Source organism: Haplochromis burtoni, unplaced genomic scaffold (assembly GCF_018398535.1).
Source record: "Haplochromis burtoni strain Fernald_Lab_line unplaced genomic scaffold, NCSU_Asbu1 Contig_74, whole genome shotgun sequence".
NCBI classification, from domain to species: Eukaryota; Metazoa; Chordata; class Actinopteri; order Cichliformes; family Cichlidae; genus Haplochromis; species Haplochromis burtoni.
Genome location: NW_024582435.1, coordinates 1101392 through 1124305, shown reverse-complemented (window position 1 = coordinate 1124305; position 22914 = coordinate 1101392). Strand labels below are relative to the sequence as shown.

The 22914-nt window shown below is 40.6% G+C and overlaps 1 protein-coding gene across 1 annotated transcript in view; it reads left to right on the top strand.

The window, feature by feature from the left end:
• Positions 1-6495: 6495 nt before the first annotated feature.
• The window catches only part of LOC102309614 (partitioning defective 3 homolog B), a gene marked incomplete at its 3' end in the record, with an annotated part of 144079 nt that continues 127660 nt past the window's right edge, over positions 6496-22914 (top strand). The window contains 2 exon segments of the mRNA XM_005925930.3: positions 6496-7671; positions 21152-21253. Coding sequence (XP_005925992.2) covers positions 7555-7671; positions 21152-21253 — 219 coding nt within the window.

The following is a 22914-nucleotide window of genomic DNA, read 5'->3' as shown; positions in this document are numbered from 1 at the left end:
TCGAGCAATCAGGGTGGCCATGCTGACCACGTCCACCGCCGAAAGCACCAACAATGGATGCGTGAGCATCAGAACTGGACCAATGGATGAAGGTGTCTTAGTCTGATGAATCACGTTTTCTTTTACATTACGTCGGGTTAGGGATCTAGTGTGTGTGCATCGTTTACCTGGGGGGCACCTGGCACCAAGATACACTATGGGAAGAAGGTGAGCTGGCGAAGGCAGTGTGATGCTTAAGCTGATGTTCTGCTGGGAAACCTTGCATTGTTGTAGACCACCATTTAATGGAAACAGTACTCCCTGATGGCTGTGGCCTCAAATCTGGAATAGTTCAGGAGCAGTTTGAGGAAGACAACAACCTGTTTGAGGTGTTGACTTGGCTTCCAAATTCCCCAGATGTCAATCCAATCAAGCATCTGTGGGAAGTCTGATCCATGGAGGCCTCACCTCGCAACTTACAGGACTGCAAATGTATCTGTTATGTATGTATCTGTTAAACACATTATATTTATGTGTGTATAATAATTACTTGCACCTCAGACTGTTTGCAACCTTAAGCAAGTACAAAACCAAGAAGAGTTTATTACATCAACAGTAAGTTTAAGGGTTGGCCAGGATAAATAATTAGTGTTTATTAGTATTTCTATTTAAGTCACCCCACTGTCTTCAGCCACATGTGCTGCTGTCTTCTCCTCTGAAAGGTTTCTGTTCATTTGATCTCAAGCTGCTTAGTAAGAATATGAGTGAACACTTAATATTCAGTGTTATTATAAAGGTTATTTTAGGATAAGAACAAATTATATGTCCATCTAATAATGTGCTTTCATGATTCATGATATTTGTACCCTGTGTATGTGTGTTTGTGAGTGCTCGTGTTTTTCCATGCTGCAAGCATTACACAGGCATCTTTTAATACTCTACTCTTCCCCACTGTGCCTTTTCATTTTCTTCTTCTTCTTTCCTTAAAACAGAACGTGTTCAACCACATTGATTTGTTTGCCGGTGACTGGATGCACCTGGGCCAGCAGCAGGGGAGCATTCACATCCTAGCATGTTCACTGTGGTTGCTAACGGTTCATAATGGAGGAGGCATGACACAGAACACTGCTGAGGTTAGGATTTTACCATAAGGGGTGAGGAGGGGGCATGAACAGCCATATGGATCAAATGAGAAAGGTTTGAATAGAAGCATGCGTGTGTCTATGAATAGAAAAGTAAAGTGGGGATGTAGTCTGGCAGCTGTTCGAGGGTAAGGACCGACTAAAATAGTCAATTATAGTTTGCATGTGATATCATCATCATATGTTCTTGATTGGCTACTTTTTTAAAAATGTTAAACTAAACCAGCCTTTTTAACACTATTTTCTATGCTTAAAGCCAAAATCTGTCAATGCTGTTACTTTAGTCTTACAAAAGTGTAACAGTATTCTCTTGTTTCCTCTTTCTCTTTAGCAGTTATGCACAGTTATCCATGAACATGATTTGAATTTGCCAGACCTTTTGTATAGTTTGCATTGTGGTTGTAGAATTTATTATTTGGGACTATTTTATATTATTTTTAGATTTGCCCATGATTTTAGTTTAGATAGAAGTCACTTTGTAAATATATTAAACATATTTGCAGTTTTTGATATTTGATATTTTGTTTTCTCACCACCTTTAAATAGGAAATTATAATATCATGGATACAGTTTCAGTGTTTTTATAACAGACCTTAGCAGCGGGGTCGGTTTGTGGAGACCGCCGTGCTTCTGCCATCTGTGCCACAGCGGCCGAGACGGACATCGCTGTTCTGTCTAATCGTGTATTAAGTATGTGGGTAGAGACTCATCCTGCACCTTCAGATTCAACATATGAAGGGTCACAAGAAGGAAAATGCAAAACGAAGAGACAATGCATGTACTTTTTGGGTTTTGGAGCTCCACGTGGTCTTTCAGGGAACTGCAGTTTTTGGCACTTTATGTCAAACGTATTTATTTGTTAAATCTCTTTAATTGTGTTAAAGACGTTGCTGCTTTAAAGTAGATCTATTGGAAGTGTTGGAGAAAAGTGCAAAATAAAATTAAACAGATAACTAAATGAAAAGTATGTAACCGCAAAAACTGCAAATTATGTTTAAATTAGTGCTGTCAGTCAGTTCACATAATGAAAAGAATTAACTTGAATTATTTGGAACTCTCAGTCATTTAAAATCAACATAAAATGACCATCAAATGTTTTTGTCTACAGCTATGAATTAATTCTATAATCATGTATAATGTACTGTAAAGATAAACATGGTAAGGGCATTTTTTAAAAGGCTTTTGCCAATAACCCTTGATCTACAGTACTTAGTTAATGTAAACATTTTGAAATTATGCAGAAAGATTAGCTGCAAATATACTTCCAACTTTCAAACTTGCATAACAGAAAGAAAGAAGAAAGAAATGCATGCATGCACAATGCTCCTCCTCCCCTGGGTTTCATTAGTAGCAATGGAATTCAGTGACCCAGAAACTAAGCCTAGCCCTAATCAATTTGCAGACGTTCACAAGCATACACTTGAACTGCTAATTACAAAGCCAAACTCCTCCCCACAGGGAGGGGTTTCCTCTTTGAAGATGAGCCAAACAGTGAAAATCCAAAATATTTTGTAAATACAGTATTTTCATTGGTTTCAACATCATAAGGATGAACTTGTGCCAGAAGATGTTCATGACTTTGTTTCGGTTTCACGATTAGTAAAAATGGAAAGTCAAAGCCTCCTGTACTTAATATCATATACTTCATTTTTCTCATTGCATGATAACTTCAGGTTTTATTATATGATAATTCAGACACTAACCATGTTCATCTTAAGAAAAATATATTTATTGTCATTTCACTGTATTTTTGTATTGAATATGACTTTGTAATATTTCTTTGGAACAGACAAAATCCTTGTGTTACACATTACTGAACATCTCACCAGACTGAATGCAGGCTGAAGAAGTTAAAATGAAAGATACAACATAAAGCTTTGTGTTTAATTAACTCTGCGGTCTAATGAGGAGGCGATGATGCAGATTTTCACACCAGAGTTAATGATGGCTCTACTCTAATGCACCTTCAAGTGTCCGAGGCTTGGCAGCAGAACAATAGGCCAGGATGCATTTACACTGATTCTCTCATTTACATCTATCCTTCTGCTGCAACATGTATGGCTGTATCATATTTTATTATATTCTTAATGGAGGTAGTTATACTTGTCATATTGCAGTATTTTATCAATGCACTTGACAATACTTGTATCAGTAAAAGACTTCAATAGCTAACAACTTCTGAGTCGCAATGGCAAATCCCTCCACGACTATTTACTCCAAGATTCACGTTATTCTCTTCTGCTCACGAGAGAATAACTCGAGTTCTCACATAACACAACTGAAGCCTGACACAGCATGATGTCTGCAGCGTGAGCCCCGGTAAGAAGTTATATGTGACGGTGGTAGTAAGGAGGGCTGTTAGAAACAAAGCAAAAACTATTTGTTGACATTTTCTTAATAACTCTTGAAGGTTAAGTGTATTTCTGTTTTATGTAGGACAATATTAAGCATTGTCTTTTCCTATGGTGTTTTTTTTCTTGCCAAATATTGAGCACTGTTCAAACAACAACATCTGTCTGAACACTGCATTGATTTCAGCAGCATTTCCATCAATCTATTTCCATCCATACTGGAGTGAATCCCAGCTATCACATCCTGGACAGGTAGCCACGCTGTAGAGTTAGATTTATCATTTGTTGGACAACGACACATTTTTATAGTTTCGTGGGGTTTCAAGAAAAACTTGGCTTGAGCTGTGTAGGAAATGAAGAAATGAAAGAAAAAAGACAAACAAAATAAACTCTACAGAGAATAGCAACAACTTTCGGGGTGGCCAATCAACAATCTGGTACTTTTTTAAAAAAGTTTCAATGCACTAGTCAGCTCAGCAACCCCAAGAGTCCAGCTGACATTCCACAGATGACAGCTAAAATCCACAACGACAGACTTATTTCTATGGTTCCTCCCCTTGTGTTTCAGTCCTCACTCTCTCCCCCTCCCTCCCCGTCTCATCTCCCTGAACTGTTTCCACCTTCTTTGTCTCTTCAGTCCGTATAGTATCCAGGTGCGTTTCTTCCTCCTGGCTCCTGTGTCAAGCTGCGTGTCTTAATCTGTGTCATTGTGTTTCCTGTTTTACTTTGACAGTCCCGTCTCCGTGTTCAGGGTGTTTCCTTCCTCCTGTCTCGTCTCACCTAATTTGTTCCTGCTGTGTTCCCCATGTGTTTCCACTTCCCTTGTCACACCTCTGTGTATTTATTGTGTGAGTTTCCCCCTTGTTTATTTTTGGGTGGTCTGTGCTTCATGGGTCATGTGTTCCAGTGTTTAGTTTTAGTTTTCCCAGTGTAGTCTAGTTAGTTTCCTGCTGCCTTTTGTTTTCTATTGCTCTCCAGCCTAAATAATGTCTCTGACATTCACAACCTCTAACCAAGTCAACAGCCACAAGGAGGTCGACTTATCGTTGCCAAAGTCTACAAGCAAGATATGCCTTCATGAATGTAAATACAGAAGGATTACAACAAGCCACAAACCACTGGTTACGCTCGAGAACAGAAACATCTAAAAGAGCCTGATAAGATTCAAGTGTTCTGAAAAGCACAATGTTTTTGGACAGATGAAACCATGGTTCATTTGAATGAGAATGATGGATGAATTCTGACGTGTGCAGGACTACTCTCTGCCCAGATTCAGCCAAAATACTGCAAAACGGATCAGATTAACATCTGCAGCAGGACAAACCAAACATCTTTAGATTATTACTTACTGCTCAAACATCCAGTCTAGTTAACTTTATCACCTCTGGCAAGGAGGTTATGTGTGTCATAATCTCTGCATACGTGACAGCTCAAAATGAAGGAATACTGATAAAACTTTGTAGGGCTGTAGATTAACAAACCATAAAAATTTACTTACGTCCACCAAGGTCCACGTACTTAGAAACTATGACTTTTACAAGTGTGGTGTTTCTTATCAACACGTGTAAAGTGACGTATAAAGATTTACATAATGTCAAAACTGACCTCTGACCTCACCCCAAACGGTCTCAGCAGATGGCCCCGCCCCTCCCTGAGCCTGGTTCTGCCGGAGGTTTCTTCCTGTTAAAAAGAGTTTTTCCTTCCCACTGTCGCCAAAGTGCTGCTCATAGGGGGTCATGTGATTGTTGGGCTTTTCTCTCTATGTATTATTGTAGGGTCTACCTTATAATATAAAGCGCCTTGAGTCGACTGATGTTGTGATTTGGCGCTGTATAAATAAAATTGAATTAATCTGAATGCTTCAAAGTCAGCAGACTGAAGGTCAAAGTGATAATAATGGTATATAGAGCTATTTAAAACAATGCTTTTTCAGATATCAGTTTAAAATCACTCACTCATACTTTTATGTCTTTACGAGGAGGGACCCCCACTCATATCATCGAGCTTCTTCACCCTTGCTCTCCAAGCTGGATCCTTAGATCCACTGATGGTGGCCTTCTGGCTATTCCACAGATGCCCTTTCCAAACCCTAGCAGCAATACTGTGAAACAGTTCACCACTCTACGCACCGTGGACTCTGTGGCTTCTTTTAAAAAACAGTTGAAAACTCAAATATTTAGACGGGCATTTGGGTAAAGTTCTTGTGTAATATGTTGTTTTGTCTGATATGTTTTTATATTACCTGTAAAGCACTTTGTCTTAAAAAGTTCTGTATAAATGAATTTTACTTACTTACTTCTTACTGCTAATGTTTGTATTGACAACATATAGGCATATAGGGAATAATACAGTATAAGATAAGAGATAAGATAGAACTTTATTAATCCCTCGGGTGGGTTCCTCTGGGAAATTCGACATATATGTATATATGTGGATATGTGGATTCTAAGTATCACGTTACCTTGAACCTCTGACCTCTGACCTCTCCTTCAAGGTCAAATAAGGTCAAACTTTCATAAATTCTCTTTTATCTGTAAAGTGATGCTAAAAGTCTAATGTGTTTGTTTATACTGCCAACATTCAGGAAATGATAGTGGTATATGAGGATTCTCAATATCACATTGTCGTGCACATTTGACCTTTCTTTTACATTTCACTGCTGACTCCAAAGGTGTGTTATACCTTTAAAGAAAGTATTGTCAAGAGAAAGAGAAGTTAGTTAAAAATAAACTGTAGGATAACACCATATAATAAGCTCAAGTTTTTCATGTCCAGTTACTACAAATCAATACCTATTATCGATTACCTGCTCCTACATAATGTTTGAGTAATCAAAGTAAACATCTGTCCAGTAAAAGTAAATACTGCAGAGAGCGAGCTGCCTTAGAGGAGGCGTGTGCTCTTGTTATCATTATTGGGTTCATATAAAAAGCAGTAATGTGAGTGACGCCAGCATCAGAGAAAGCAGAAACCTGCAGGTTAGCAGTCTGCTGCTCTAACATCTGGTCTGGTTAACTCGTTAATATAAGTTGACCATCCTAACACTGCAGGCTAGAACCGAGAATCTGCATTACTGCATTACTCCCAGCTGCAGCATTAATTGGAGCACTTCCCCTTTAAGAAAGTGAACAGCGTGAAGCGGTGGAGGAGCTGGTCAGGAACTGGTCAGGAGCGGTCGGCAGTGAAGGAATCTCAAAACTTTTCCAAAACATAGTTTTACTGCTCCGTTACCTGCTCCAGTACACGCCCAGTTTACCGCCGAATATCAAAACTGCGTCCCCGTCTTCTTATCGTGCCTGTCCGGGATGTAGTGGATGCAAGTGACGGCTTGGAAAAAAGGAAAGTTGGGAGAGGGAAAACTTGTGGAATGATGCCCGACCGACTGCATCCCTCCCTCCAAAGTTCAGCTAAGGTTGCTAACGTTAGCTAGCGAAGGAGCCAGCTTCGGCTAGCTGTTATGTGAAAGTTTGGATAAACTTTTGTCTTACTGGTAAAACACGTAGAAACACGGCATCTGTGATAGTGGAGGAAGCGTGTGGAGATCGGAGAGCTGTGACAGACTGAAAGCGTCCACCCCGGGTTTGTTATCATAGCCGGGGCTAGTGCAGCTAGCTGATACACAGCTAACTTTATTACAAGTTGACTACAGTTAAGCCGCCGTGAGGCATGACAGGACACACCGCTCAGCTCCATCACGCAAACAGTGCAGTAGTTTAACGCTTCAGGAAGCTGTGTTCAGACCTGCTGAGTGGTATCCTTAGCTATGCTTGAGGAGACGAGGAGAGGAGCCATGGTTACCTTTGCATGTGAAGGCGGCTGGATGTACTGAGATCACAAAATGACTCTAATGCCCGTGGAGAGTTCTGGAAAGCAGTTTGGGTTTTAGAAATCTAACTTTTATTTGGATGCAGCTGTGTTCAAGCCACCTACAGCCAGTACTGTGTTTTTACATTTTTGGTATTTGATGACATCCTTGCCTTCTTGTCAAGTCTTTCCGGGAGGCCTTCCTGCATTGTTACGAACATTGCTCATCATCTGCATCCAGAGGGCTCGGATCTGGGATAAGGTGGAGAGCAGCCATCATGAAGGTGACAGTAACATTTGGGCAGACAGGTGTGGTGGTGCCATGCAAGGAGGGATGGACCGTGAGGGACCTCATCCAGCAAGCCACGCAGAGATACAGAAAACTCCTGGAGCAGGTACTGTAGAGAAGTTTGCAAAGCACCTGTCTTTGCAATTACGCCTGATAACAGTCTTGGCACGAGAAGTGACTCTTATATTCAACACATTAAACGCAGCACATCTTTATACTGTGACTGTGGCAAAAATCGCAGCTGCAGAAAAATATGTTTTTGTCAGTGATACCCCATAGAGCGAGCGCTCTGCTTGGGAAAAATGAACAAAAAGCATGAACAAATGCAGCCTTATCTCTCTCCGAGTCCATCTCACCCTTGAGCTGTCAGTTAGCTCCATTATTTATTGTAAGAAGTAGTTCTGTAATAATGTGTTAAGATTTTCATGAACTCCGAGACAGATAAGTTTTTATGAAACAGCACTTTCATAACATTTGAGGTTTTCCCCCTGAAGTCATGAAAGAATAATCGAGAGCTCAGTCATTTTTATATCATGAAAGGACCATATGATTTTCACATCTAAAAGTCTTGGGAAATTAGACAAAGCCATGGAGGTCCGGTTTTCCATAATTGCTGTATAAAAAATTAAAAGCATATCTGATATGAATTGTGATGGTCCAGACAGGAGCAGGCGCGAGTCATTTCCAATTTAGTTGTGAGTGTAAAATGCAAATGACTCCGTCTTGTGATTCCTTTATGACTGCTGTTGATTCCCGGCGCTGCTCTCAGGGCAGGAACCCCATGACCCCCATCACACAGCCAAATCTTCTCAGTGACTTGCTTCATATTGGGTCCATTATTCAAAAGGCACAGCAGTCATATGGATGGATCGTCTCAGCTGCGATTGAGGGAGAGATGTCGAAGGTGTGTGTGTGGGTTTATATGAGCGGGTGCTAGAGATGCCGTCCTCTTTTTCTTGCGTCCTGGACCTTTTTTCCTTTTTAATCCGCTTCCACCTGTCCGTATATTACCCCTCACCACACAACCCTCCTGTGTGTTTTGCCCCCTTCATCATATTTATCATTCTTATCTTTTACTCAAATAAATCTCCTGTTCACCTTGTATATTGCTGTGCACGTAGCTCGCGCCGTCGTCTCCCTTTTGTTTAAACTGTTCTTCCTCATTGAACACTTCGTCCCTCACATGCAGCTCTTCTTTATAAGATACCCCCATTCCAGCTAGAACTAGAAGGGTATGGATAGAGAAACTGTCACCATCTTCAGCTCAGAAAATGGAAGCTATGATGATGACTACCTCTAGAAGTAAATGTGTCTGAAGAAAAGATTCGTGCGGCTACATGCCTTGAATAAATCAAAGAAAGGGCCTATTTTCATTTTCACAGTAAAGGTCAGTTTACACTGTTTTGACTGTAGTTTGTTTGCTCTTAAGCGTGATGTGTGGTACTGTCTTGAATCCCTGCTGCAGCGAGTGTTGTTGTGTCTCCATTAGCTCTGCTATCACGAGTCTGATTGAGCCGATCATGCTGGAATTGGAGTCAATAAATCTTAGACAACAGTTCACTGAAGAACTGACAAGTCTCCTTTTAGTAGCTCTGACTTATTAAAAGGCAGCTTTGTTTTAATAATAAAACAGTTATTTGCTATTTGCTTTAAAAAGGCATCATCCTTGTGGACGGATGCTGTGTTTCTCAGACCTGTCACAGCAGTTGAGGTCTGCTTCGCTGCAGTTACATATCAGGGAAGGTGGACTGCAGGCTGCAGCATAGATCTAGCGCGGTGCTATGAAGCTAGAGCAGGAACATCTGAGGTGTGCTGCGATGTGAGCGCCTCCCTGCTCTGCTGCTTTGGTCTGTTAGTGTTTAAAGTCTTTGTTTGGTGTCAATGAAATTCTTTGCTAAGAACATGCTCGCTCTGTGTGTTTTGGCCTGCTCTTCTCTTCTTCCTCTGTTTTCTTTCCCTTTTCCCGCTGTCTCCCACACCTTTGTCAGCAAGTCTCAGTCTCTCCTCCTCTTTCCACCTTCGCTCTGCACTTTGTGCTCTCAAATGGTTTTAGCCCTTTTTCCTCTTAATCATTTTCACAGTAATTGTCCTGTTGCTTGTCTTCATTTTTCAACCCCCCCCTTTCAAAACTTTTGACATCAGACTCCAGTTCTGCTTCTTGGGGGATGGTGAATTTGTAGTCTCCTTTTCTTCTTCCTAAGTATTTTCTCTGTGTGTGTGTTTTTCTGACTTTCTTGTTGTCACTCAGTCATTTTTCTGCAACACTAATCTCTTGTAGCCGTATAATTTTGGCTGTTAGCGTGTTTCGGGATTAAAAATCTAGGATATATGTGTGTGTTGTACAGTGGTCCAGTCCCTAATCCTCCCTCCCAGTGCCAGGCAAATCATATTTTTATGTCACAGAGACTGCTAGCTTTCTGTCTGTCTCTTTCCCCTTCCTCCCTATCTGCTTCACTCTACTTAGAGAGTATGCTGCTTGGATTAAAAGCGTTTTATTATCTTGTGTTTCTGCATGCACTGTAGCTAACTGATACTGGCAGTACTATTTATCAGCTGCTTTGTTAGGTGTTCCCACAGTGGTGCTTAAGAGGAGCTAATGCACAGCACAGACATTAGCGCTGCATTTGAGCGATCTCAAAAAGAGTTGGGCTTCATGAAATGTAGTCTTAAGGTGAGCTTCTGAGAGGATTTAATTCCTGTTTGTGATCATTTTAGTTTCACATTTATCTCTGAATTAAAACTCGTGTTAGTTTAACCCACAGAGAGGATGGAAGAAACAAAAGGCTTCGATATGGCTGCTTTTTATATGAAACTGCTGTTATTTACTAACACATTAAAGGTCTTTTTCTAACTTTTTCTAATTCCTTTAAAGCTCTTTTTAGAGATAAGGCAGGTCTCGCATCACTAAGTACCTAATTTAGCTTGGTTAACACGTTTTAGGATGTGGATTTAGAACTCGTTCACCACACTGATGCTAAGCCATAAATTCTGTTTTTATTATTATTTTGGGGGCTTTTATTAGTTTTTTTTTTAGTGAAGAGAAGGAGAGTGGTGGAAGAGACGCTGCAAACGGCATTGGGTCAGAATCAAGCCTGGGTTGCTGCGATTGGTCTTGTGGTTGCCTCTTAAAACATAACCGTAATTTGTAAAACGTAACCATTTTACAAATTTTATATTCAGTAGACAGTGTGTAATATCACTCATCTTGGAGTTATACGTGAAAAGACAATATAGCCGCTTGTACACAGATAAGTGTAGGAGGGACATCCCTCCCCTTTGTCTCCAGTGAAACTAAGATTGTAGGCTCACTTCTCACCTTTCCTGTAAATGCATAGTTTCACGAAATGAGTAAAGAAAAGCACAGAATGAAGGGCATTAGATAAAAAACACTGTGTGGAACCCGTACGTTATAATTACAGGAGCTGCTCGGTCATCGTGACCCATCTCATGAAGCTCCTGGTGCACAGACTTGGTGCTGATGATAATGCCAGATGACGTTTGAACACAGCTGATGGTTGAATATTTGGAAGGGGTGAAAACTCACAGACTGACTTGTTACAGTAACAGACTTGGAACTGCTGAGCTCTTTAAATGAGCCTGCTTTTGACTGATATTACACACCTGTGGCAACGGGACTGAAAACAACAGACATCTTATATTAAGAAGTGTGAACTGGTTCTTTTATCCCTATAGTTTAGATACATTGTTTAACATGTGTTTAGTGAATAGTTTCCCCCCTTTCTTTCTGGCCTGATCTGTTTGCTGCTTGTTGCCCACTTCCTGATTTCTGAGTTTTTTTGCACCTAAATGTTTCTGAGCTTCAAATAAATTTTAATAATAGACAACAACAATCTGAGTCAATACAAAATGCAGTATTTAAACAATAACACACCTGCCCCGTGTGAAAAACAAATTTCCCCCTAAACCTAATAACTGGTTGTGTCGCTCTTGGCCGGAGGACATACAGTTATGTGTTTATGAGTCTTTCACATTGTTTTGGAGGAGTTCTGGTCCACTGTTCTTTACAGAATTGTTGTAATTCTGCTACTTTGGAGGGTTTCCAGCATGAATGACCAGTTTGAGGTCACGCCAAAATATCTGACTCTGATTGAAACCACTACAGAACAGTCCCTGACCATCACACCACCACCACCACCATGTTTGACTGTTGCTCTGATGTTCTTTTTATGAAATGCAGTATGTAATGGGACTCAAACCTTCCAGAAAGTTCATCTTTTGTTCTCGTCAGTCCGCAGAATATTTTCCCAGAAGTCTTGTGGATCATCCAGATGTTTTTTTTGGCAGATGTGAGACGAGCCTTGGTGCTCTTTTTGGTCAGCATTGGTTTTCTCTTTGAACTCTCCAGTTTTGCCCAGTCTCTTTCTTATTGTTGAGTCATGAACTCTGACCTTGACTGAGGCAAGCGAGGCCTGCAGTTCTTGTTTTGGTTCTTCTGTGACCTACTGGGTGAGTCGTTGATGCGCTCTTTGAATAATGTTGGCAGGCCAGCCACTCCTGTGAAGCCTCGGACTGATCACAGCGATGACGCTGACTTAGTTTATCAGGCGTTTCTTTAGATTGTGTCACGATGTGTTGATTTTTGAGATGGAGGAATTATTTCCCGCACAGGGCAGGGAGGTTTGGATAACTTTAGGAAGTGAAATCAGCATTTAAAAAAAGGTGTTTTGTATTTACTCTGATTATCTTTGTGTAATATTAAAAATAGTTTGAGCTGAAACATTTAAGTGTGACAAATACGCAAAAAGAAAGAAAGAAAGGAATCAGGAGGGGGAACCGTACCCATTCTCATGATGGAGACTCTTCTGTAAAATCAAGTGAGGTCTTTTTTAAAAGTGCCAGTGTATGCCTAGTAAGTATTTTTACCATTCAAATAGTAACCATTTATTATAGTTAAAGCACTTTTCATAGGCTTAGTGCAGTGTGATGTGTCTGATCCTGGCAGTACTGGTTAGCTGTAGCACGCCTTTAGGACGCTCATGTAGATAAAGTGTATCTCATTTAGCTTTTAAGAGAAAAGCACAGATTAGTCAATTAGTCTGTAAGTTTTTATTGAGCAGATATCATTAGATTAACTGTCATCCACTTCACTCGATATATCAGTGATCTGAGAGCGCTGTGATCTTTAGTTATTTATCAGAGCAAACAAGCCTGCTGACAGCTGCAGCATAATATAGAGCTATCACTGTTGATGGATGATCATAGAGGGCTAGCACAAATTATGGAAGGGAAGCACCGAGCATGACTGTATCAAGTGAAAAAAATAGTGATATGCAGGGTTTTTGTAGAGCGTTGGCTGTGAGGAGATTAATAAACCATCTGAAGAAATCAGAACAAAAGCATTTGAAGATAGAGGGAGGGAGAGGGATGAAGGCGGAGGTTGTTTTTTGTGGGGAGTTGCCAGAAAGTTATCAGCCTAATTGCCTTTGGCCAAACAGACACGTGTGCGACTGTGTGTTTATGAGTCCCAGTACAAGTGAAATGCAGGTGGTGTTGCCTGTATAATCCAGAAAAATGACACTCAGCATTCTGTAATCATGTCAGAGTTTCAAAATAAAAAGCAGATCCCCGCCATGGGAAAAGTACGTTTATTGTTTCGTTTATTAGAAACATAGGTTCCACGTTTGATGCCAATACGCACATCCTGCTCAGGAGAGACCGGTTTTCTTTAACTGAACAGCCTGAATGCATGAATGGGACTTTATCTAGAAAACACTGATATGACCTTTAGGGTAAACTTTACTGGAGATGGCGGCTTTATTTTGTCTCTCTAAACCCTCTATAATATCTCCATTGCAATGGCCGAATTATGCGAATTGGTTTAAATAATTTCTGTGACATTGGGAAACATAATGAAACATTTTGAGTCCTCTAAATCCTTTCACCATTAGTCCAAACACTGATGCCGTGCTTCACTTTCTGCTAATTATACCAGGGCAATAATGGGCGAGAGCAGGCTGTCCTTGTCCTACTAAAATAGAGACGGTGTTGGGACACTCGCATTTTGGAGGCCAAACAAATATAATGGACAACACTGACCGGCTTTTCATATCGAGAGAAGTTTTCTTTTTATTTTCTGAACAAAGTGAGCAAACGGTGAACAATGAAATTTAATCAGTAATATTTGAACCTTGGTATAATTTACAAAGAATAAAACAAACAAAAATATTAATAACTGTTCCTTTTATCTGTGGACCCCTGTGCGGTGTGTGGATAATAAAACATGATTGGACACTTCAAAGGTTCAGAGCTGTCACTGGGTGTTTTTGTCTTTTATATACCCTGCTCATCGTAGATTGATAGCAACAAATTCTTCTGGCACAACTTCACCAGCTTCACTTAAAGTAATAGGGAACAGCTTTATTAAGTGTTGCTGGAATCTTCACGTCATGTAAAATGAAGTAAACAGTTGAATTATAAATAATCTAACCAAAGCGAGCATGTGTAGTAATGGGGAAAAGGAAAAAAAAAAAGGTTAAGCCTATAACACTGAGGTCCTGGTGTTCTCTCTTTGCTTTTAAAGCCTGTACTGTCCTGCCAAGATCTGAATGGTTTTCTAAGGTCTTCCAAGTTAAGACTGCAGATGGCTGTGAGTCAGCAATGTAAAGGTTTCTAGCACAACCTGGCTCACTACCAGGGGGGCACGGAGGACAAGGAAGGGGAACAAAGTCTTCTAATATACAGAACAACTTTATTGGCTGACTGTATACAGTAATACAGTAATGTGGTAAACTAGTTCTACAAAGTAAAAGTTCTAAGGATATGGGTCTGGGAAAGCATTCAAAAGGATTTTCAAATTACTTGAACAACTTTAACTGAAGGGACACTTTGTACATTCAAATTCACTGTTAGCTGCAAACAGCATACGGACGTCTCTGAGCACTCAAAGCAGACATGAGTCTCCAAAAAAGGAGATCTGGATCTGCAGGAAACTTTGCAGCTGTTGGTGTCATAGCAGTTGGATGTAAAAGCAAACATCATTTTCAAAAACTGGACCTGCACCGGGTGTGTGTCAGAAATAAAAACGACTTATAGGTTGCAAATAAACGTGTAGGAGCAACAAACGCTCCTGTGCTTTTAAAACCAGTTTCAGGCTGACACGCTGAAACTAAAATAATACATGAACCGTTACTTGCTTGTCCAAATGTATAAAACATCAATAAATAAAACCACGTGACTGCACATATTTGGACTAAGATAAGAAATCTAAGGTATAGATGAAGCCAGATGATACATATGTTATGCTTTAAAAATGAAATCAGTCAGGTTTGTGGGCAGGTGGTGTTTTTACACTATACCTGTGTATACACTTGTGCATATGGATTTCCAGGTGGATGTGTATGGAAGGGTTCTCGTCAGTGTGGGTGTACAGTGTAGTTTCATTAGTCGGGACAGGAATGCTGATGAGGCGTGGCCAAACAAGCTGATAAAATCGTCCAAACATTCTGGCCCCATGCCACAGCACAGGCAATTATTTCTGAGGGCGAGGGAGAGGCCGGGAGGAGACACGCGCCTCCTCCTCTGTAGACAAACCACAGGAATGTGTTTATTGAGCCTGACTGTTTAGAACCGACTCGGAAAGGTTTGTTTGAACAAACTGTTCGAGTCGGTGTAAGCAAACCATGAATTTTTCGATACAACGTGACAATAAATGTATCTTTGCTTAATTGGATGATTGAAAAGTGAGCTTGTGCCCATCTTAAGTGTGGGATGTTTCTGCAGGGTCACAAGGCAGGTCGGGGGGTGATTCAGTTTAGATTGTTTTGCTTTTTCAGAATTGATTTCAGGATATTAGTCACTGCCTTTACAGAATTATCGATAATAAAATGATATAATACACACATACATTTCCTGCTTGACGTCTGATGATTTCAGACCTCTCGGTTCTGGATAAGGATCTAAACGTGGGCGAGTATTCAGCTGAAGCTGTGGTGTGGATGTCGCACTGCGTGACTCTTCAATCACACCTCTGTGGTTTATCGAGGTCCACCCATTTGCACGACCTTCAGTTTGAGAGCAGCGTGCATACCAAACCCGTTTGTTAAACAGCAGACTAAAAAGGCGTACTGTTCAGAGATAAGAGTGGGAGCGATGGTACAGAGTGTTTTCACTCAGGAGGGAATTTACTCCAACCTATTAATCATTTCCACATCACGTCACGAGAATCAAATATCCCAAATTACCCAAGATTATCTGAAATAGACTCAGGCAAAACACTGCATTAAGTGCTAATCCCCCTGATTTTTGGATTTGATCGGCGTGTTTACAACTCTTATCTTTAAACTTATATCTGCGAGTCTCTCCGGGTTTAGAAACCACTAGAGTTGGAGGGACAGGATTTGGTGCTGACACTTTATCAGATTAGACGAGTGTGCTCACGGCTTATCTCTCAGAATCTTCGTCTCTCGTCGGTACAGCCGTACGGATTGCCTACTGTAACAGAGAAACCCAAACAGGCGTTGATGACCTCATAGCAGCAGCAGGTCGCCGAAGGAACGAGGCTGTTTTCACAGTGCGTGTCTCGTTGTGTTTCCAGGTTACAGGGTGTACGTGTTTCCCACTTTTTGTAGTGATTAGTCGGCCGATTAGTTTCGTGAACAATCAGTTGGATTTAAAAAGGTTCTGATCCACTGAATATGTAACAATGTAACTTGGAGAAAGACGGCATGGTGCGTGTCATCATGTGACCAGGAAACAATTTTACCTATTACTACTACTATTACTTACTGCGCAAGTCATTTCAGTCTCTTCAGAAACCACTGGAATGAGTTTGTGTATATAATTAGAATCAGCTGATTAATGTCAGATTTATGGTTGGGTGTATTTCATCTTCGACCTGATGTGGTACTTTCTCAGTACTTTACATGTTCTGAAATAATAAATTCTAATTTGCAAATAAGTCTTTACTTGTCAAGTTAAATATCATCTGACTCTAGTCACATGATTATTCGTTAATATTCAGTGTTAATGTGGCAAAAGATCTGCCTTTCCTGCACCTTTTCACAAAGTTTAACGATATTTGTCTTGGTACTGTTTGTGTAATCCTGCTGGCAAACAGACAAACTACACCGTAAATCTATTTGTGCACAGGATCTTTCCTTGCTCAAAGATTTAAAGACCGTGTTCTGTGAAAATCAAGTTATCAACCTTCGAAATGTCAATTTGCTGAATCCAAGTAGACACACGAGCAAAATAAGCTGTCAGACTAACCTTTTCTGATTGGTAGTAAAAATACTCAGTAGGCGTTGGTGGGGCTATATTTAATATGAGCTAACTTGGCAGGTCAGGTGGTTGAGAACAAAGTTTAGCTACCAGAGCGATGAGTGAGCGTTGGAACATTTGGAGGCTGGAGTTTGTTTAGGGCTTAATCGATGATAACTTTAAGACGATGGATTTGGGTTTCCAGCTGTAAGCGCTTCAAAATCCACCTGTGCTAGTTTGTTGTAATTTGATGAATGACTCGTTGAGCTTTAATAGATTAGTTACAATTAAAGGCTTCTGTGTGAATTGTACTTGGGTGGTGTGGATCAGCCCACACACTGAGAGCAGGCCCGGCTTAGTTTTCTGATGTGAGGAAGCAGAATACAAGCTGAACTCATCACGCCTGTTTCTCGAGGTACGATTGCTCGTGTGGCGTCCCGCTGTTTGTGTGACGGTGACCGATTGAGGGCTGGACATTAGAACTAATAAACAAAATTTAAAGCGCAGGCAGTTACACAAACACACGCACTCGGTGTGTGTCCTTGAGTTAACATTTTCCAAAGCCTTGATTGGTAGTGCTCAAGGGGAAAGAAGAAAATAAAACAGAGTATTTGAAAATCTATCTCATGCATCTGGAAGGAAGAGAGGAAGAGTTACAGACAATAGAAGAGCATAAATGGTCTCAGTGTCAGAGGCTTGTGCAACAAAGATTGTTGAATAGCCACTGAAATGGCGAGTTTTGTAATTGTACATGTTTGCACACATATCGTTTTTAATGATTACACAGTCAGATCAGTTGGACTGATACACTGACAGAAGGAAATGTTGCCCTTGCAGTGATACCCGTGGACACAATCTGATCTTGAAATCTTTCTAATGCGAGTTTTTGAAAAACATTACGAGCATCTGACCCTGAAAGAGTGATTTACTGGAGCACCACCCTGTAGTGTTTGGAGTCGCACCTTTCCTTAGGCTGCGTGTGATTTGTCTTCAGTATGTGTGTGCACGCTTGTGTGTTGTCTCAATATGTTGTTCAACAACCAGCTCTATGCAGTCAGCTGTCCAGTACAGTTTCAAAGTCATTAATCACAGGCCCAACACGGCGGAGAAAGGGAGCGAGGAGGGAGAGAGAATGGGCCCAGCTAGAGCTGTAATCTGTACAAGGCACCTCGGGGAAGACGTGAGAGATGTGTGCAGCAAAGAAACAAAGGTGAGGGCAAAGTTGAGGGAGAATGGGAGTTGGAGAGCGAGGGCTTTATAAATGAGGAGTTGGTGTGCAGTAGATTCTTGTGGGTGTCCATCAAATAATTAGAATAATTTTAATTTATTACTATGTTAATGTGAAACTTATTGACCGCTGTGTGAAATTAAAGAGCCTCTCTCCATTGTTCTGTTTGAATTTGGAAAACTGAGGATTTTTATTATAGGAAGCAGATGGTCAACAGTGCCTTTCTAGTCTTTTTGACCAACGTGTGTTTCCAATACAAGCTACATTCATGTATCTGTGTTGTTATTAGGGCTGCCACGATTAGTCGACTAGTCACGATTACGTCGACTATCAAAATCGTCGACGACTGATTTAATAGTCGACACGTCGTTTGAAGCTTTGTAAGATCTCAAAAGACGCAGGAATAAGTAGCAGGATTTAAGAGTGTAATAACGGACTGAAACAGAAGATGGCAGCACTGCATGTACAAGGATGCCAGCTGCCGTTAAACCCCGAAGAAGAAGACTGTGTCCCAGAATTCATAGCGCATGTCACTACCCGATCCGTACCGGAAACCCGATCGGTACCCCGCATGCGCGAAAGGTTTCTACTTCCGGTCGTAGCGTTTTACGATAGTTATGGGTCAGAGTATCTGTTAAGATGTTAAGAATAACAAGTATATCTTAAAATGTTTGCAATAATGAAGCATTTCAGTACAATGTAGACAAAAACGAAAAATAAAAAGAAAGTTACGGATCAGGACTCTCCGATCCTTACTGCGCATGTGCAGATGTTTTCTTCTTCTTCTGTTCGTTTAATGGCAGTTTACTCCCCAGTGTACGAGGATACCGCCACCTGCTGACCGAGCGAATAAACCCTATTATAAACTGAATTAGCGTCATTACAAACGTGTGTTAAATCTGATTTAGCGATAGTCGAGTGTGTTTATGCTTGTCTGTGAGGAGAGGATTGTTGGAATAGTGATGATGATGTCGCTATCACTGTCAATTGTCAGTAAACACTTCATCTGGCTGATGAATCTACACGTGAGATATTACAAAGTCTGCATTATTAACTCTGTAATTAGGCGCCATTCTTCTTATTTTACGGCGCTGTTGCTCAATCGGGGGACGCTCTCTGTTGAGGAGAAAAGCATGAATTTCTTTGTATACGGATTATCCATTGTTTAAATGTCCCGGGCAGTCGAAAAGGAGGCAGAGCTGTTGAGAAATGCTAGGAGCTAACTGGGCGCTAACCGTATCATTCAAATATATTGAATGTCGCAATGTTGGCAAAGAGAGGAAGTGACGTAAGATTTGCGCATGCGGGGTACCGATCGGGTTTCCGGTACGGATCGGGTAGTGACAGGCCCAGCTTAGTTTCCAACAATGGCGGCAGCTAGTTAGTTTTAATATTACTCTTATTATTCTTTCTGGGTCACAAAATAAACGTTTAACATATTTTCAGGCGAGAATGTAGCTGTGTAAACCTCAAATATCTGCTCAGTTTATCAGGACACCACATATTTTCAAAAGCGCTCCGACGTTTTCGGAGACGTCTGTTACCCACTAGCTCGATAGCTAGCCGGGGGCTAGGTCACTAGCGCCGTGAGAACACCGGACTCCCGGCAAATCGTTTTCAAACCCACCGCCGTCTTTCGCTACTCAGGTTAAACATGATATATAAGTCACTTAGATAACTTAAAAATGTTATTGTTTGGCTTTTTTCAGTATTTTATTTGTTCCTGAGTAAATCGGTTTGGCTGAGATTAAAGTTATAGTTTTTACACAGCTGAATAAAGTCAAGCAGACAGCTGATTATCAGAAGTGTGAGATGCTGGAGAATATACTCCGGTGTCCTGTTATATTTTAGATAGCAAGGAGATAGCAAGGAGTTTATTAAACTTCACCGAAACAATCTGCAAATGTCATTAAAATTTAATAAACTATCATCTTGTCTTTATTTTTAGTTAGCACAGACCGTAAACACTTAAAGCTGTAAGCTAATGATAGTTATATAAGAGCAGATGCTGCTGGTGCAATCCATTGAACATAAACCATACAGCTTGTATGGTTTATGTTCAATGGATGATGATCTGATTAGTCGACTAATCGCAAAAATAATGGTTTGTGGCAGCCCTAGGTGTTATGTATTATTGCCTACTGTGCTATTCATACACACACAAACTCACCACTGGTGTTTGAATTCAGTTCACTTTTATTTATATAACACCAAATGCACACATTCGTGCACAGTGGACGAACCGGGATCATTTCCAATATTTAAAACATTTACTGTGAGAACTCTCAATTATTTGGAATCTTGAAGTTGCAGAAGTGAGAAATACGTGAGAAATAAACAGCATTATGATAAAAATATCAAAAAATTGCAATTTAGAAATGAATTTGGAATAAATGCATAATTATGATTTTGAGAGAACAAAAAACACATTTTTTACAAATGTAAAAAAGATGAACATTTTCAGTGCAGTAATAGTGCAAGAAAGATAAAGTTGGTTTAATAAAAAGTAAATTTAATACAAATGCATTGGGAACAGAGAAGACTTCAGTTTTCCGAGACTTGGTTTTGGACCTTGGAAACTGAACGCTGCTTCTCCATCTTTAGTTTTGACTGCGTGGGCGTCAATATGACCTTCCTCTGAAGATGGACGAGGAAGATCTCTCTTCTGGATTGACAAGAGAGAAGATTCATCCTAACTTCTGCAGTACAGAGGGCACAACCTGTAACATCTCAGTAATTCAGCTGCGGTTTAATATCAGATTTTGGCAGCCGTCCTGAAACAACTAAAGAAAAACATCCCTAAAGAAACGTAAGAATGCAACACTGATGAACTCCACATCATTTCTGTGCTCTGTGATGTGTAATTTAACAGCAGTCCGTATCCTTCAGACTGAAGTGTGACTATTTTAGGATTCTGACAGAAAATGTTGGATAGTTTTCCAGCCTGTTGTGGTTAACAGTCCGACAATACCACGACTGAGACTCTGTCTGTGATAACTGATGTCATTCCTGATGGGGGAAAACAAAACAAGTGTTCTGTTAGAAATGTGTGCAGGTGTTAAAAAACAATTGTAGGTAAATTGATCATGTGGTGATAAGTCTGTTCACAACTCGCTGATTTTTGTGTCCTTTGTTGTAGGAAGGAGATTTCTTCATTCGGACGCACCATGTTGAATACTGTGACGGGGGGATTCTAGACCCCGACGACATACTCAGCGATCTGGTGGAAGACAAAGACAAGGTAAGTACATCCTCTGCAGAATATATTCTATTGTTTCTGTTCAAGTATGATTATGGGATTATACAGATTGGTGTATGTTTTTATGGAACAGCTGACTGGTTTGAGTTTTTTATTTGATTTTAACCAAAAACCCTGCTTCTTAATTAATAACTCTGAAAACAATATGTGTTAGTTAGTTTTAACTGGAATAGCCTGTTTCCTGACGGACCAGCACAGCAGATTACACTGGCATGTGCAACTGACCACCCCAGACACGCACCAGGCAGCTATTGTTCTGTGCACAGTTACAAAATCACAGTATTTACTTTGGCTCATAAATATTTGCCACAATTTTTGTACATCTGCTTCTGTACACCACCGCTGTGCATTTAAAAATAAAATCCAATGTAATGCTATACTTCTTCTCTTGAGCTTCTCTCCACGCCTTCAGTTGCTGCTGTGAATTCAGTTTTCCCTTCAGGAACTAAAAAGTCTGCTCGGTCAGGTCCAGATCAGGTGCTCTTGTGTCATTTCACTGCCTTCAGAAACTCTTGGGTGTCGTTTGCTTTGGGCTCTCATCCATTTGCACTGTGAAGCGCTGTGCGATCAGCTGTGTCTATCAGCAGTCAAACATTAATAACACTAGTGGCACAGTTGCACTGGCAGGCCATAACAAACGATTTTGCAGGATTGCACAGACAGGTTTTAAATGTTTTCTGCCAAAGTCTGGCTTTCTTGTTGTTGTGTGTAACCAGTGGTTTGCACTTTGTGTTAAACTGTCTCTATTTCCATTCATGAAGGTGCCTCTTGAATACAGACTGCCACCTCATTGAGAGTGTTCTTGACTTGGTTAGAGGTCGGTAAAGGCTTTTTCCTTTCATAAAGGAAGCCTTCTGAAATCATCATCCACCTTAGTTGTGGTAATCTGGCCTCACCATAAAACTGCATCAGTAAGCTGTCGAATCACTTTTGACCCTCTGAAACGAGCAGTTTCAAAACAGTTAATACTTTTATACCTGAAAGGCTGCACCGCAATTTGTTTTTTGGAAATGTACAGAGGTGTCATTGTCCAACCTGCCTTTGGGTCGACCGTCTGTATCCCTAAAGCTATAGGACACACTTTGGTTTGCACACTGCAACAGTGCATGACAGTCCCGTGTATTTCTCTTCGCTCTTTGGTTTGACGCTAGCTCACACGGAGCGCGAGCGTGTGCCAAATGCAAAAGCAAGTAAAAGAATGCTGACTGCAGTTGATACAACAGTTTCATGCTGATTACGCAGAGAAGTGAGCACATGATACTGTGTGTATGCTCAAAAGTGTTACAAAGGCTGAAGTAGAGATCTTTGTCTGGTATATTGTGTGCCATTGTATGTGTGTGCAGAGTATTGAGCTGCAGTGGCATATAAGCCACTCCCTTGATACAATAATGCCTCTTAAGCAAAACTCAGAGGTAAAGGTTTTAACTCGCCTTCAGCGTCAGGCAGCATCATTAGTAATTCACGTTTGGAGACTTGAGGCAAACGTAATCCATATATTCCTGTTTATTCTTATTTTTCCCCTGAAGAATGTCATTTGTCATTTAACCCCTTTGGAAACCCAAGTTTTTCATACTTTTTTAAAAGATCTGGCATTATACAATGTGATCAGTCCCATCCCCTAGAGTAAGGGCTGTTTGATGATT